This window comes from Platalea leucorodia (genome assembly GCF_965183815.1).
Source record: "Platalea leucorodia genome assembly, chromosome: 1".
NCBI classification, from domain to species: Eukaryota; Metazoa; Chordata; class Aves; order Pelecaniformes; family Threskiornithidae; genus Platalea; species Platalea leucorodia.
In genome coordinates, this window is record NC_138823.1 from 56,101,997 (window position 1) to 56,116,200 (window position 14,204).

The 14,204-nt window shown below is 36.4% G+C and overlaps 1 protein-coding gene across 3 annotated transcripts in view; it reads left to right on the forward strand.

The window, feature by feature from the left end:
- Positions 1-14,204, forward strand: part of PTPRM (protein tyrosine phosphatase receptor type M) — a 490,843-nt gene that overhangs the window by 290,935 nt on the left and 185,704 nt on the right. For all 3 annotated transcript variants that reach the window (XM_082320958.1, XM_082320956.1, XM_082320957.1), the window contains exons 12-13: positions 10,289-10,562; positions 11,711-11,747. In XM_082320958.1, coding sequence (XP_082177084.1) covers positions 10,289-10,562; positions 11,711-11,747 — 311 coding nt within the window. The remainder of the gene's footprint in view (positions 1-10,288; positions 10,563-11,710; positions 11,748-14,204) is intronic.

Genomic DNA, 14,204 nt, shown 5'->3' on the forward strand with positions numbered 1-14,204 from the left:
TAATGGTGACATACCTATTAGAAAGACTATCAGCATATGTGTACCAGAGTTATTTATGAAAGAAGCCAAGTATCAGTTGGTAGAGCAGTTCAAAAAATCAGTAGATCATCGTGAGTGTAAAGAGATCTTGTAGCAGTCATTCTTGGATAAACAATTCCCCTTCCCAATCTTATAAGAGTATATGATATGATTTCATAACTATATAATGAAATCAAACACCTTTTACAAACATATTGCATGTAATTTATAAAGAATACCTGACTGTAAGTTGTTGCAAAATTCTTTAAGTATATCTGTATTAGATAGACTTCATTTTTATTTTATCTTTCCTCCTCCTGCTTTTTGTTTCACTTGTTTATCAAAGGTGACGGTACATCTCAACCTGTTTTCAGTGTATGATCTGTTCTTTTATTTTCCTTTTATTTTCTTCTTCTCTCCTTCTCTATATTCCTACCCTGTGTAGTCTTTTGTATTCTTAAATGTTTCAATCTTTTTCTGGTTTCGTTTGCTCAGTTCTTCTTTCTCTTTTCACACGCACAGTTACTCATCTGCAGGCTAAAACTATTTAAACGTGTCCTTACAGTCTCATCATTCTAAACATTTCTTTTCCTACAAAAAAAAAAAAAATCCACTGCCAAATCTCTGGTACTCTCCTTAGCTTGTCACTTGCGGTCTGTATTTAGTAGCTATATCTCATTGATACAGTATGGAGCACATTAAGGGAGATGTCTTTTGCTTGTCCAGCAAATACACAGTTAATAGCTGAGAGAATTTATTAATATAGAGCCACATGCTTTCTTGCCTTGTATTACTTACACCTGTAGAAAATGACTTTCAAGTCACTGTGAAACAGTACCATTATAAGTAGGTTTAATTTTATTTTCATTTTGCACTCACTTTATTCTGTGCAGGACTACAGAATATGTACAAAATCTCTATATTTTCTTGACACTTGTGAGCTTGAAGAAAAAACAGCCAAATACATGAATCCATATTAAGTATGGAGAGCACAAGCCACAGAGAGGTTGTTAAGTGGTTCAGAAAAAGTATGTTTCTGGTCATAGTTATTTTTGTGGCCTGCAATATTTTAGAACTCTTTTTTTTTCCCAGCAAAAGAAATAATAATGAAAAACTTTACCTTCAAAAATGACAAAGGGACATATATGCTTATCTTTATAGAAAAAAAAAAAGGGTAGAATTATTTCTAAGTATGGAGAGTTGCTAATACATTGTCCCTCTTCAAATTGATCCTATCAGTATAGTGTAGTAGTCAGTCCCTTGGAAAGTGGGGGTGGGGGAACTTTATTTCAGGATTAAGGAATTTCAGGTGTAGAAACATATGTAACAGTTGTGGAGCCATAGTTGCATCCTTGTCATCCTGTTTGGCATAATTCTGACAGTCTCTTACACTTGTAAAACAGTATGGTAGTGTCCCTCCCAAGTCCTAGTTGGGCACCAGTATTTAAATAATTACGAATAATTAACCATGGGGCTGTATATCCAGGGAGAAAAAAAATAAAATACTTTCATCAATATTTCTCAAGGATTTGAGGGGCTGGGAGGGTTAAGAGAACAGTTTTGGTTGCCTTGCCAGTCAGCGAATCTCAGTTAACAGCAGAGCAGTCTCTTGTGCCACAGTTATTGTTGGCATTATGTCTAACTGCCACTTATATATGTGTTGATCAGATGGTTCTTATCAATTTTAATACGCTGTTTCAGTAGTAAACTAATACTTGCTTTGAATAAGGGTAGGTTAGTATATGTATTGAATTTACTGATTTTTGCAAAGGATGGACTGGACGAAGTTAAAACTACAGTCCATCAGCATGCTATATGTTGTAAAACAAAATACAGATTTACTACCGCTTACATGTTGGCAATCTTTTATTATCCTTCTAAAATAAAAATATTACAAACTGAAATTCCTAAAATATTTTTTTCTCTCTCTTCTTCTCTCTCTGATTTATTTACTAACAAAAAAAAGTTATATTTTGAGTCATCATTTATGATAACTGAATCTAAAGACATAAACATTTCACAAACATTTTGTGAATGGTACATGATTGCCTGCAATTACAAGGCTGAAGATCTGCTGGACATTCTCTGCCCCTGACATAGTGTGCTTAGGTTCCCTAAAACAGTGAATCTGTGTACTAGATAATAAGGCAAAAAATTGAATACGCTGTCATGAGGACTAGGTGGCACCCGTCTGGCCACTGGAAGATGGAAGGAGTGTGCGTCATTGTCTCCTTCTCCTTTCTTGCAGATTTTCTTCTAAGAATTTTGGGAGCCCAGGCTCTGATGTCTCCCTTAAGTCCTAGAGAGTCCAAACTCACAAAAGAAAAATTTATCAGTTCTTCTGTGTTTGGAAAAAACATTTAAATCCATGGTGAACTTATGGTGGCCATTGCTTTACCACTTTCAGAGCCCCTCTGACTCTTCCACAGTTAAGATATTATGTAGCAAGTGTTTCCCTTCTCAAGGGAATTGAATGCATTGTCATATCCTCCCCTGGTGACTCTCCTTGGAGGAAAGAACAAGCAAAATATCTTTAACTTCCAGTGACATAATGCTCCCCATATGAGAACTGTCGGGATTTCCTGTATAAATCCATAGGAATGCTAAGGAGAGGTTTGCCTGAATGTATTTTTCCCAGAATGTGTTTTTCACTTTGTAAATACTGACTTTTAAGTCTTTGAGACTGTCCATCCAGAAGAGTTGGGCAGTCACAAAGCAGCTTAGGAGTTTTACATTAAAAACCAGATACCGTTCCCCAGTGAACTTGGGCCTGTGAAGATAAAGCTTATTGCGACACCTGAGAGTTTACATTTGGCAGTATCTCTAGGGGCTGAACCTAAGCTGCCTTATCTCCTCCTTTACAGCTGTTTAGGTATTTCTGCTTTGATTGATCTGAGAAATAGGGCTGCTTGCATGACAATGGAGGTGCTGTATAATATTAGTCCCTCTTGTGTTCACTCCAGGTCTGATTCCAAAAGATTTGTGGCTTTCTCCAATTTGACTTTTCCCGTGTGCTGGAAATTTCAGGTGCCAGTAATAGTGTTTCCTGAGAACGAAGACAGACCCTGCCTTGGAGAATCTAGCCAGACTTATCTCTTGACTTGCAAAGCCAGCAAATAAAGCCAAGTGTGGAAGTAGAATCATTCCATTCAGGTTTCAACAAGCTACTAGCACAAAGTATTTCCTTTTCTTAGTCCCTTTCCTACACTTTGGAAGCACCAACTGTCCCACAGACTTAGAAACCTGCCAAAGATTGTGGAACTTTTGTTTGCGTAAAACCTCCTGACTTCAAGTAAAGTTGCAAACAAAAAGTTATAGGGATTTAAGACTCCCTTCACTTGCAAAAAGAAAAGGCAATACACCTTTAACACTGGTATGTCAAGCACTTAAATGCAAACAGTTGCAAGAATTTTGATTGCTTCTGTGTTGCCAATATTATCTGCAACATTGCCTAGTTCGCCTTTTTTTTCCCCCTTTATAAATTAGATCTCATATATTACTTTAACAGTACTAGCATCATTGTTGGCATTGGTACAGAAGCCTTAATTTGGAGGGTTTGTTTGGTCTGTTTGTTTTTCTTTACTGTAAGTTCTATATTTTCATATCTGAACCTTATGTTCCTGCAGGTTTTTTTTTTTTCTTAAGCTTCTTCATTTTTTTTCTCATTTTAGAAGCTATAGCAGGCAAGGCTGTATTTTGCTTAAAGCCCAGAAAATCTCCGATTTCCCAAATAAAATGTTCCTGAAATAGAGGGGGCTACCTTGAACAGGGTTCTCCATCATTAGTAGGCATACTCATTTGTCCTTTCGCTAATCAAAAACTCCCTAGGCTTCCAAGTTTATGGAGTCATTGATCTAATCCCTATCCCATCTGTAACAATGCCAATTCACTCTCAGAAAGAAAAAAAAAAAAGGAAAAAAAAAAACCCAAACTCATACAGATTGCTTCGTTTCTAATGCTCGGACAAGAAAAGTCACCCCTCCCAAATAAACTACCTATTTTGTGTTCTTTCAGACTGCCCTTGTGCTGAGACCGTACCCTCCCTAGGAACAATTATTACTGCACCCAGTTCTTTCAGGCTATAAATGCTGAGCTTGACTATAGCAATGGTCTCTGTTTGATACACAGACAAAACACCATTGAACAGTGTCTGCTTCCCTGTTTGACAATATGTGCAAAATTCTACAGTGGTCAGAGGGACAGGACTACCGTTCAGCTGGTTCTCTGGCTCACATCTGTACTGGAAATGACTGAACATGGAGTATACCTTGTTCAGGATATATTATGTGTTGCTAGAACTCCTGACCCATTGGCAAAGCCCATGTAGCTATGATGGTGAGCTATGATAAATCGGGGATTGTCATCACATTTGTTTAATGCCACCTGTAATAAATATACAGACTCTTGCTCAGTAGGAGGAGAGTTAGCGGCAATTTCTTGTAGCCTTCTTCTATTTGCCTGCTAACTGTAGATTATTAATTCATGTCTTTTAAAGAGTAATTTCCCTTTTCTATTTCAAGATATGGTTTACATGTAATTTCTAGTACTGTAAAATTTTAAGTTATAGGATGAATTACAAGAATCTAGTGCAATAAAAGGGCAGGAAGAAATAGGTCAAAATCTCCAGTGTTAATCCATGTAGATAGGTTATGAACATGTCAGAGACAACTGATGGCAGAGGTGGAGATGAAGAGGAAGTTATGTTGCAGGTTATACAAAAAAAATTGTCCAAAGATTGTCTTTTTTTATAGAAGCAGTGTTAAATAATAAACTTGTTACATAATGTACGGTGAGTAAAGATATATGAAGCTTTGGATGCAAAACATGAACGAAACAACTGATACTTTTAAAAAGTGCTTATGAGTTAAATGGCAGTACGATAGAAGAACTTTCAGTGTCTACACAAATATTGATGAAATTGTGGGGATCCTATACACTGTTATGGTTTGAGCAATCAAGTTCTTAATGGATATAAAACTGAGATAACAAGGTGTTTTTTGAGTTTCTTAATTTTGCCATCTGTTGGAACTTTGGTATTTTAGTAGAAGAATGCAGTGAAGTGATTCTAGCATATAAAGTAGGGCTATGGGAGTAAGTAACTGAAATAATGGTCAATATGTAGATTAAAGGTTATTCTACTGTTTGAATCTGTTAGCATTAAAACAAAGAAAGCATGCAAGCATACAGAAATTGATCTATAAAAAAATACCGGTTATGTATGTTCGTAATAAAGCAGGAGACTAAGAAGAGACTTACTACAATGAGCAGAAAACTTCAAATTAGGCTCTACAGAGTCACCATAACAGTCTGCAAAGACAGCCCAACAGTTTACACAGCTGATCAGGGCACTGTTAGTAGAGCTTAACAGCTTTTCAGGCTTTGTACATTTCCTAGGAAAAAAAAAAAAAACAAAACAAAACAATTTTTTCAAGAATAATAAAAAAATAAGGTCTTGAAGAGGTTTTAGTTTTGAACAGTTGAAGCAGACCAGAGGGAATAAGAAACTTTCTGGAGAACTGAGGCACAAAATATTTAATTGATTTGCCTAGGATAACACACAACAGTTGTATTAAGACTAGTAAATAAATTGAGATAAACTAGATCTAGATTCAGGTCCTTAGGCTATCATTCTTCAGTAAAATAAATTTTAAAAAATTCTTTATGGCTTCAGTTCAGTGAAGCATCAAGACTGTTTAAGAGAGAAAAAATAAAGTTGACATTTCAATAATGAAGTTATCAGGCTTGTTTTCCCTTTGGTTTCAATTTGGAATTACTTTTGGTGGAGGTGTAATTATAAATTTATGTACATGTTAAGGACTTTTGTAGTAAGAATCCTGAAGTCCATGCTTGTATCCAATAGGCCCTTCTTGGAAATTTGTTTTATCCTTTGAATGAGACTTTGATTAATTAAAATTTGATTTACTGTATTCCAGTAATGTGGAATAGTGTCCTGATTCAGCAAGTTACTAAAACCCATCATTTCATGTACTTAAGAATAAATATACACTTAAGTCTTCTTTTGAATTATTTTAATTGTGTGGATCATTTGTCTAAATATTCTTAGCGTCCTTGATTACTGCGTTAACATGTTTTCTTTCTTCTTTCATGTCTCTTTGTCAACTCTGAAAAAAGCCGGTATATTTAGCAGACATTGACAGACCATTTTAATTTAAGCAGCCTGATTTCAGTAAATATCTGAGAAGCCTGGTATGTCGAATTTCTAACCGAAATCACAGTCATTATTATGTTCAGATCTATATCTCTGCATTATCTTTTAAATTTGGAACTGTTTTGGAATTGTTAAAATAAAAAGCAGCTTAAAAATTACATCAGTTTTTTCTTTTCCCAGACACCTTTTTTGATCCCCAAATTTGAAATATTTGAATCGTAAGTTAAAAATAATTCCTATGTGTGTGTTCCTTTCTTGATATAACAGTAAGTTTCAGTCTATATGAAAGTAGATTTTGTGTTCAGTTTCCAAGGCATTGGCATTCTATAGTAGAACTATAGTGAATTAAACTTAAATTACATTTCTTTCCTTCAGAAAGATTAATCTAAGTTCTACCAATAGCCAATATGCTTTTGGCACCTTTCACTGTAGTGTAGATGTTACTTTTTGGATTACAGGTAGGAAGACTTTATTCTCTGAAATGTAGAGGTGTGGAAGAGGAATAATGCAACTTCAAACAAGCAGGAAATCTGACTAATACCTAAGAGGAATAATAGAGTCCTGGTGCAGTGCTAGCTCAGTTCACAAAGCTTGAACCCCTCTCAGCATAGGCAATTCAGCTGTTACATATTAAAGAAAGCAATTTTAACAGTAAGAATTAGAGGAAGCTTTTGGATTATAATTGTAATTGGGGTAATTTTATAAAATTCATTAGCAAGATGATCTCATTTGTACAAATGTAAAATGTATCACTCATAAAGTTCTGTCAGGTTTCCATTGACCCAGGTGCTTATAATGTATTAATTTACATCAGAGAAACAGCAGTGTGTGAAAATTGGGCAGCAGATAGGATTTAGTTATTTTTCATTAGCACTTGGACTTTGATAAAGGGGAACAGAAAAGAGCTGCTTGACCTTTCAGTGCTTAAATTATTAAAGAGCAAATAGAGTTGAGGTCTAGATGCTTGCAAATCTAATTTGTCTCGTGGAGTAAGGATGAAAAGACATTTTGAGTTTGAAATTGCTCCAGTCAACTTAGTTCTTTCTTTAATGTATCTGAAGATGAATAGATGGCAGGCATTTAAAATGTAATATACAAGGAGTAGTACATGTAGTATAACTAACATGAATTTGCCAGAGAAAAAGGAGCATTTTAATGACAGATGTGTTTCTAAAATATCTGCAATCTTTAGGTTTAATCACTGAGTGAGAAATTAAAAGAATCCTCATTTCAACCAGTACTGAAAGAGGTCATATTACCTTGTCTGGTCTGAGGTCACTTTTATATTCAGTCCTGCTGCAATAAAAAAGGTAACAATACTCTCCTGAAGGCAACAGCCATAAAACTTAGTTTACTATCCACCATGCTTTAGTGAAACTGAGGGATTCTTATCTTTGCTGTGGTATTAGACAAGTGTATCCAGCTTCACTACCTTGCAAGAATAGATGTTTATGTCACCTTCTACTTTTTTTCCAATACTCCATTTAAATTCACAAATGGTATTTATTGTAGAATCACTGTAAATTAGTAGTTAAAGGAGGCAACACGCTCTCTTCAAAGTAGCTTGGCATCCCAGTTCTAAGCAACTGTGTTTTGTTCTAGGAAATTAGCTGCTAAAATCATGTCAACCATTGATTTGGAAGAGAAAAATCAAGATCGTAATGTAGATACTTCATGGCTAGTTTTTACAGATCAATTTTCATAGGATCAAAGAAAGGTTGCCATGTATTGACCTTCATTTACTACTCAGCATGGAATTAATCAGCTAATGAAAATCTTTCTGCTAGATGTGTAGACTTAGTTGCACAGAGCTGCAAAATGTACAGACAGTGGCCTTCAAGTGGACCCTCAAGACATTTGTTTGTCTCCCTGACTGTACCAAACTTCTACATGGTTTGATTTCTGCATGGGGTTCAGCATCAGATTAAAACATCTAGATTTAGGTGTCCACTTCTAGATGTCTACATCGGAGCTGAATATTTAGTTATTATAGTCAGTGGAGCCTAGAATGCAATTAAGTTGACCCAAAAGTAGACACCTCCTCGCTGGTCAGGTCTTTTAAGATCTGTTGCCTGTACTGAGTAGCTCTCCAGTGACTGTAATGGGAGTTTGCAGATGTATAGATATCTTCATGAAGACACTTAAATTTAAATGTCTTAAACATTAAACTAAATCTCCACTGTGGTGAAAGTCTAAATTAGGCAGAAGAAGAGGTATTAAGCATTCTCAGTGTTAACTTTATGGGCATTTTTTGTGAGCATAAGAAGTGCAGCATCTCCTGCTGAAGATGATAGATCTTAAAAACATAGTGAACGGGGTCTGTTGCACATGATCGGTAGGTCTGGTAAGAAAACAGTAGACGTTACTCTGCCTCTTGGTGGTATTCAGCGATGAAAGCTCTGCAGACTTAGCATCGTGCTGTCATAGAATCATGAAGACATAGAATGGTTTGGGTTGGAAGGGACCTTTAAAGATCATCTAATCCAACCCCCCTGCTGTGGGCAGGGACATCTTTCACTGGATCAGGTTGCTCAAAGCCCCATCCATCCTGACCTTGAACAGGTCCATTGATGGGGCATCATTCAAGGACACAGCATTATCTAAGTGTGCAAAGGCAGCTCGAGTGTAGGAGCAGTATGTTAGTCTGGTTGTGCTCTGAGTTGGTAAGGCTCCAGAGAGTGAAAGAGCTGGAGACCTCTATGCCAGCGCTCAAAGGAGCTTGAGTCTAGCGGAGCCCCAGCAGGTGGAGGAGCTCACTGGCTATGAATTGGCTTGGTGACTGCACAGTCATCTCTTTTATTTCTAAACCAGATTTGCCTTCAGAAGGGGAATAGCCATAGCTGTGCGGTGATATGACTAAGCCAATAAGCCTTGTTGGGTCCAGACTGAGACCTGCAGAGGCCCAGCCCAGGTGTCCCTGTACTTTGGACAGAGTTTTCTGTAAACATAATAATCTACGTACAGATGATGGAGTGGGAACAACATGTCAAGAGACTGTATGGATCTTTAAGAAACGTACCTTACCCAGAGATTGCTGCTTTTTATGAATTATCAACTTGGAAGATCATAAATTGTTATTAGATGTAGATGATGTGCAAAAATATGGACACATTGCCGCTTTTAACATCAGTTACCTTTACTGACTTGCTTACTGGGATTCAAGATTCCGGGAGACAAATAATGATTAAGAATCACTGGTCCCCAGTGAAGCAATAAACTTGCAAGCTAGTCCTCTTTGGAGACATGGACTTCCCACTTCACAAATTTGAAAGCACTGACTCAGGCTTTTACAGCAACTACAAGGGTATAATGATTACACTGTTTGCATATACAGCAGAAATCACAATTTCTTTGTTCCTGCTTGAATGTCCATAGCACCTTTACAGTGGAGAGGGATGGACTGTTCCCTGTAGGTCCCAGTACAGCAAAAAATGCAAGTGCAAACTGAATTGCTTTGCCGCATGCACAAACACTTAGAAATACGGTTATCTCTAAGATGTGTAAAAGTGCTTTGCTGAGTGAGAATAACTTCCATCAAAAAGTGTTTTATTCTTGCTCAGTAACAGTCAATATGGCACCGAAATTTTAAAAGACTGTAATTTACCCTATATGTGCTTTTATAAATAGTTATGTCAACAGTTAAGCAAATACTATTCCCTGTCTCTTCATTTTTATCTTACTACTCATTTCATTTCATTTTGACAAGAAGAAGAGGTTAGAGAATGGAATCTATAGCCTTATACTTACTTCTGTGAACAAAATAATACTTAATTCTACATTTTAGCGCTAATCAAGCAAGCTTTTTCTGTACGAGTGTTCGAACAAGGAAGTGTTCTGTGCATTTGCTATATGAAAAGCTGTGGTGTGTATGGCTAATTTTGTTTTTCCAAAAACAAAATGAATTTGTTTGAAAGCATGAATCTGTTCCACAAATTTGTACACCGGAATATCAAAATGACATTTTCTTCCCATGTCCTTTGCTTTTAATGGTTTTTTTTCCCATATATACTGGTATGCTATTATGGTTTCAGAATGAGTTGACTGCCTGAGTCTTAAAATAACCCATGTGTTTCTTCTGTTCTTTCCTTTCTACATTCTTAGTGTCTATCAAATCGTTGTTGAAGAAGAACGCCCACGGAGGACCAAAAAGACAACTGAAATCCTGAAGTGCTACCCAGTGCCCATTCATTTCCAGAATGCCTCGCTTTTGAATTCCCAGTACTACTTTGCTGCAGAGTTTCCAGCCAATGGTCTACAAGCTGCTCAGCCTTTTACTATTGGTGATAACAAAACCTACAGTGGTTTCTGGAACACCCCTCTTCTTCCTCATAAGAGCTATAGCATCTATTTTCAAGCTGCTAGCAGAGCCAATGGGGTAAGTGTTACGACAGGTGTGATTTTATACAGTATTTGTGTGTAAATAGATGATTGGCACCAACTAGCAAGATGCCCAATTTAGTTGCTAATGAGAAAATGAAGTAACCATGAAATTTAACGCATAGAGTTTAAAAAATAACAGTTTTCGTAACACAATATTGCTTAATGATTAAAGGTTACAGGAAAGAGGAGGGGAAAACAGCACATTTTGTCAATAATGAGTAGGCAACGTAGTGCATTACCATTCTGTCTTACTATCTAATGAGTGTGTTTGACTGGCTTTTTTTCTTTCTTTTTGTCTTTCTTTTTGTCTTTCTTTTTTTGTTTTCTTGCTTTGAAGAGGATAGTGTTGTGATTTCTTTTGTTAAGTTTAAGCCAAACTTGATTGTGGATTTTAGCACATCTGTCTTGGCCTGTCCAGTCCCATTACCGTAGTTTGTAACATCTTGAACTCCCGTTTTCTCATTTGGTTACCCTGACTGAAGTAGAAACCACTTTTTCTCCCCTTTCTGCAAACAGTAAAAGAAAAATAGGTAGATGGAACTGAAATGAAAAGTGTGTAAAAAGAAAGGTCTTCACCGATCACGTTTCATTGGACTAATTCTTCCTGGAATTGTTTTTCATTTCCTGGACAGACCTACCCAGAGCCCTTCAATTCTTGATAAGCTTTGGCTGTCTGTGCTGACAGCCTGGAATGTTTTCTGCCAGAGACTATAATGGTCCCTCTTTCACAGTGCACAGACAGTGCAGAAATGTGAAACACCATTGATTATTTTTTCTTTCTAAAATTGTCTAGCATGATGCCTCGAACTATACTATCTGTAGGAAAAAGAAAAATCTCCCAAGGTCATTATGTTGCCAAAGTAAAAAAGCTGAACACTTGCCTGTGCTCTTATGAATATCTTTCACATATTTTCTACTGTTAGAGGAATCTTAAGTTAAATGTTTATGTACCATACCCAAGCAGTGTTTGTCCATATTATGAAAGCACATTGTAGTTGCTTAATAAGCAGTTAAATATGTAATGAGGCACATTAAATGAACGCTTCTGTGACATTTTATGAGTACTTTTAAGAATAGAATCATGGATGACTTTCTTTGCTTAGAAACACAAAATGTGACCTTTTTCCTCTTTATTTGACACAGGAAACCAAAATCGACTGCGTCAGGGTAGCCACAAAAGGTATGTTCATATTATGTCATGTATTCTGTATTTCAGCTTGCTGACCTTTCCTTCCCATGGTCTTTGCAAACTTCCAGAAGTGTTTATATTGCTAAAAGGCGTCACTAAACCTATTACAGAATTTTAAATGATTCATTTGCATCTCTAGCTGAGATTTAGGAATTTTGTTTGTTTGTTTTTAGTAATAAACATATTGCTGATTTTTAATTGTCTACTTGAACACAGTGTTTAAAATATATTCTGTGGGTTTTTATATGATCTCACAATAAATATTTTGGACCTTTCTATATATAGTAGAGTTGTAAAATTGCCGATTGCAGAGTGCATACTAGCTGCTTATACATCCGTAGTGAAAAATTACCCCTTACTCGTAAGCAATTATCTTATCTTAATTGCTTTATTAAAGAAAAGTGGAGAAATCATGTTCTTCATTTTCATGGTACAGATCAGCCATATTTATTGGACTGTCAGCACATGATACTACCATTTGTGAGACAAGTTTGTATAATTGAGACAGTGCTAGCTATAGGTTTGATCCCCAAACAGGGAAAGATAAACATGCTGCTGATATATTTAACTTTGGAGGCTAGGATCTGTCTATGATTATCTTTGTAGTCTCACCTTTTTAGTACCTCTAGCTGGTGGCAATTTCAAAGCTTGAAAAAGAAGTGATGGGATAGTATGGTTATTAGGAGGTTGTAATAGAGGACAAGGAAAGAAAGTACTGCTGTGAGGGGGAACAGGTAATACCACCTTGCGGTTTGGGCACCTGGTAAGAGTATGAAACAAAACCTATTTCATCTCTGTACCACTGTTCCTTGCAGGAGATCATGCATGTCTCATAGTGACTATCCCTAACATAACTGATTCCACCATGATTTCCTTTACATGTAGACTTCACAATTCCACCACCACCACTAAATCTAAATAGGATGGATGAGAATCTCATTACTTAAAGGTAACAGAAATGTTAGCATAGAGTTGCCTCTGTTGAAAGGCTGGATCCTCCCTAATGTGACAAACACATTTGTTATGCATCTTTGAACTGGTTCCTGAGCTTTTTTTTCCAAACCAGAGGAAGTAGTTTTAATTCTAATTTACTAACTGAATGCTTACTAAACCATAGAAAACTTTTAAATACCTAAACTAAAACCCAATAAAATGTAGATGAGAGATTAATTGCAGATTCAGGTGGAATACTGTGGTATTGTTTTCCGGTGATACCAGGAGTGGACTACATTACTTCAGAAATCGTAATAGGTGATTAGAGGAATGGATTTTAAATTATTTGAAGATTTGTATTCCTAATCACTAATGGATGCTCAACTATTTCAGTTACTTGACTGACTGAAAAATCTTACTCTCTCATTTGAGAAGCGAGGTAGCTTTATGGATTGGAATAGCTCCCATAGCAACAAGCTACTTTGAGCTAACCCATTTGGCAATGGAGTTGTGAGAAATGCAGCTTTTATTTTAAACAAATCTCCATACATTTCTGTTTTGAAAGCATGTTTCAGAATTCTTCATAATACCTTTGTGAAGCCTGTAAAATAATGTGAGGGGACGTTGTGAGGACTTTGAAACCAGAGGTGTCCTCAGTGGCATTTATAGTCCCTGGTGCAAAACTTTCTTGGGGGACTTCTGTAAAGCACTGATTGCCATGCTTATAAACTGAATGTCTGTATTATATTTTAAAACTATATTAATTTTTTAAAATAAAATGGAGACCATGACATATTTTAATATGATATTAATCATACCTGTCTGAACAGATTTTTTCCCTTTAGAGATACTAAAGAGAAAAGCAGACTTTTGTGCGCGTTTTGGACTTCCCACATATGGACTAAAAAAAATAGCAAAAATGCTTAATGTCTGTAGGTCAGAAGTCGCCACACCTGCAGTGGGGCAAGACAGAGAATTGTCCTCTCCTGTTCACCTCCCCTTCTGTTCACACCCCCCCAAAGAGCTTAGTACACCATTCACCTTGCTTGTACCCCAGGAAACAAAGGCTGCTCTGACTGCTGTGCCTGATCTCTTACAGACATGCACCATTTTCCACTGAGTTTTGTGACTACAGTATAGCTACTAGGCAGTAAGCTACTTAAACTCTATCATGTGCTTGTGTAAATCTACTTATTACAATGCTTCATACAAATAACGTTCAGAATGCTCTCCAGTACAACATCTAGTTTTCGTGTACTAATAACATTTCTGAAATGTTTGTATTCTGGGCTTCTGTTATCTTTAAATGTTCAAGTTTGGTGGTTTTTAAAGCTAAAAGGAAGTGCTTTAGGCCATTCATGTATGAAACTGGTAGAATCTTTTACATTAAGGTCTGATCCTGAAAATACCTACAGCCTTGTGTAGGCCATTGCAGTTAGTAGACCTACTCTAGAATCTAATACGTATGTGAGAAACCATATACTTTTAGGCCCTAATCAAGTCAGTTATGTACCT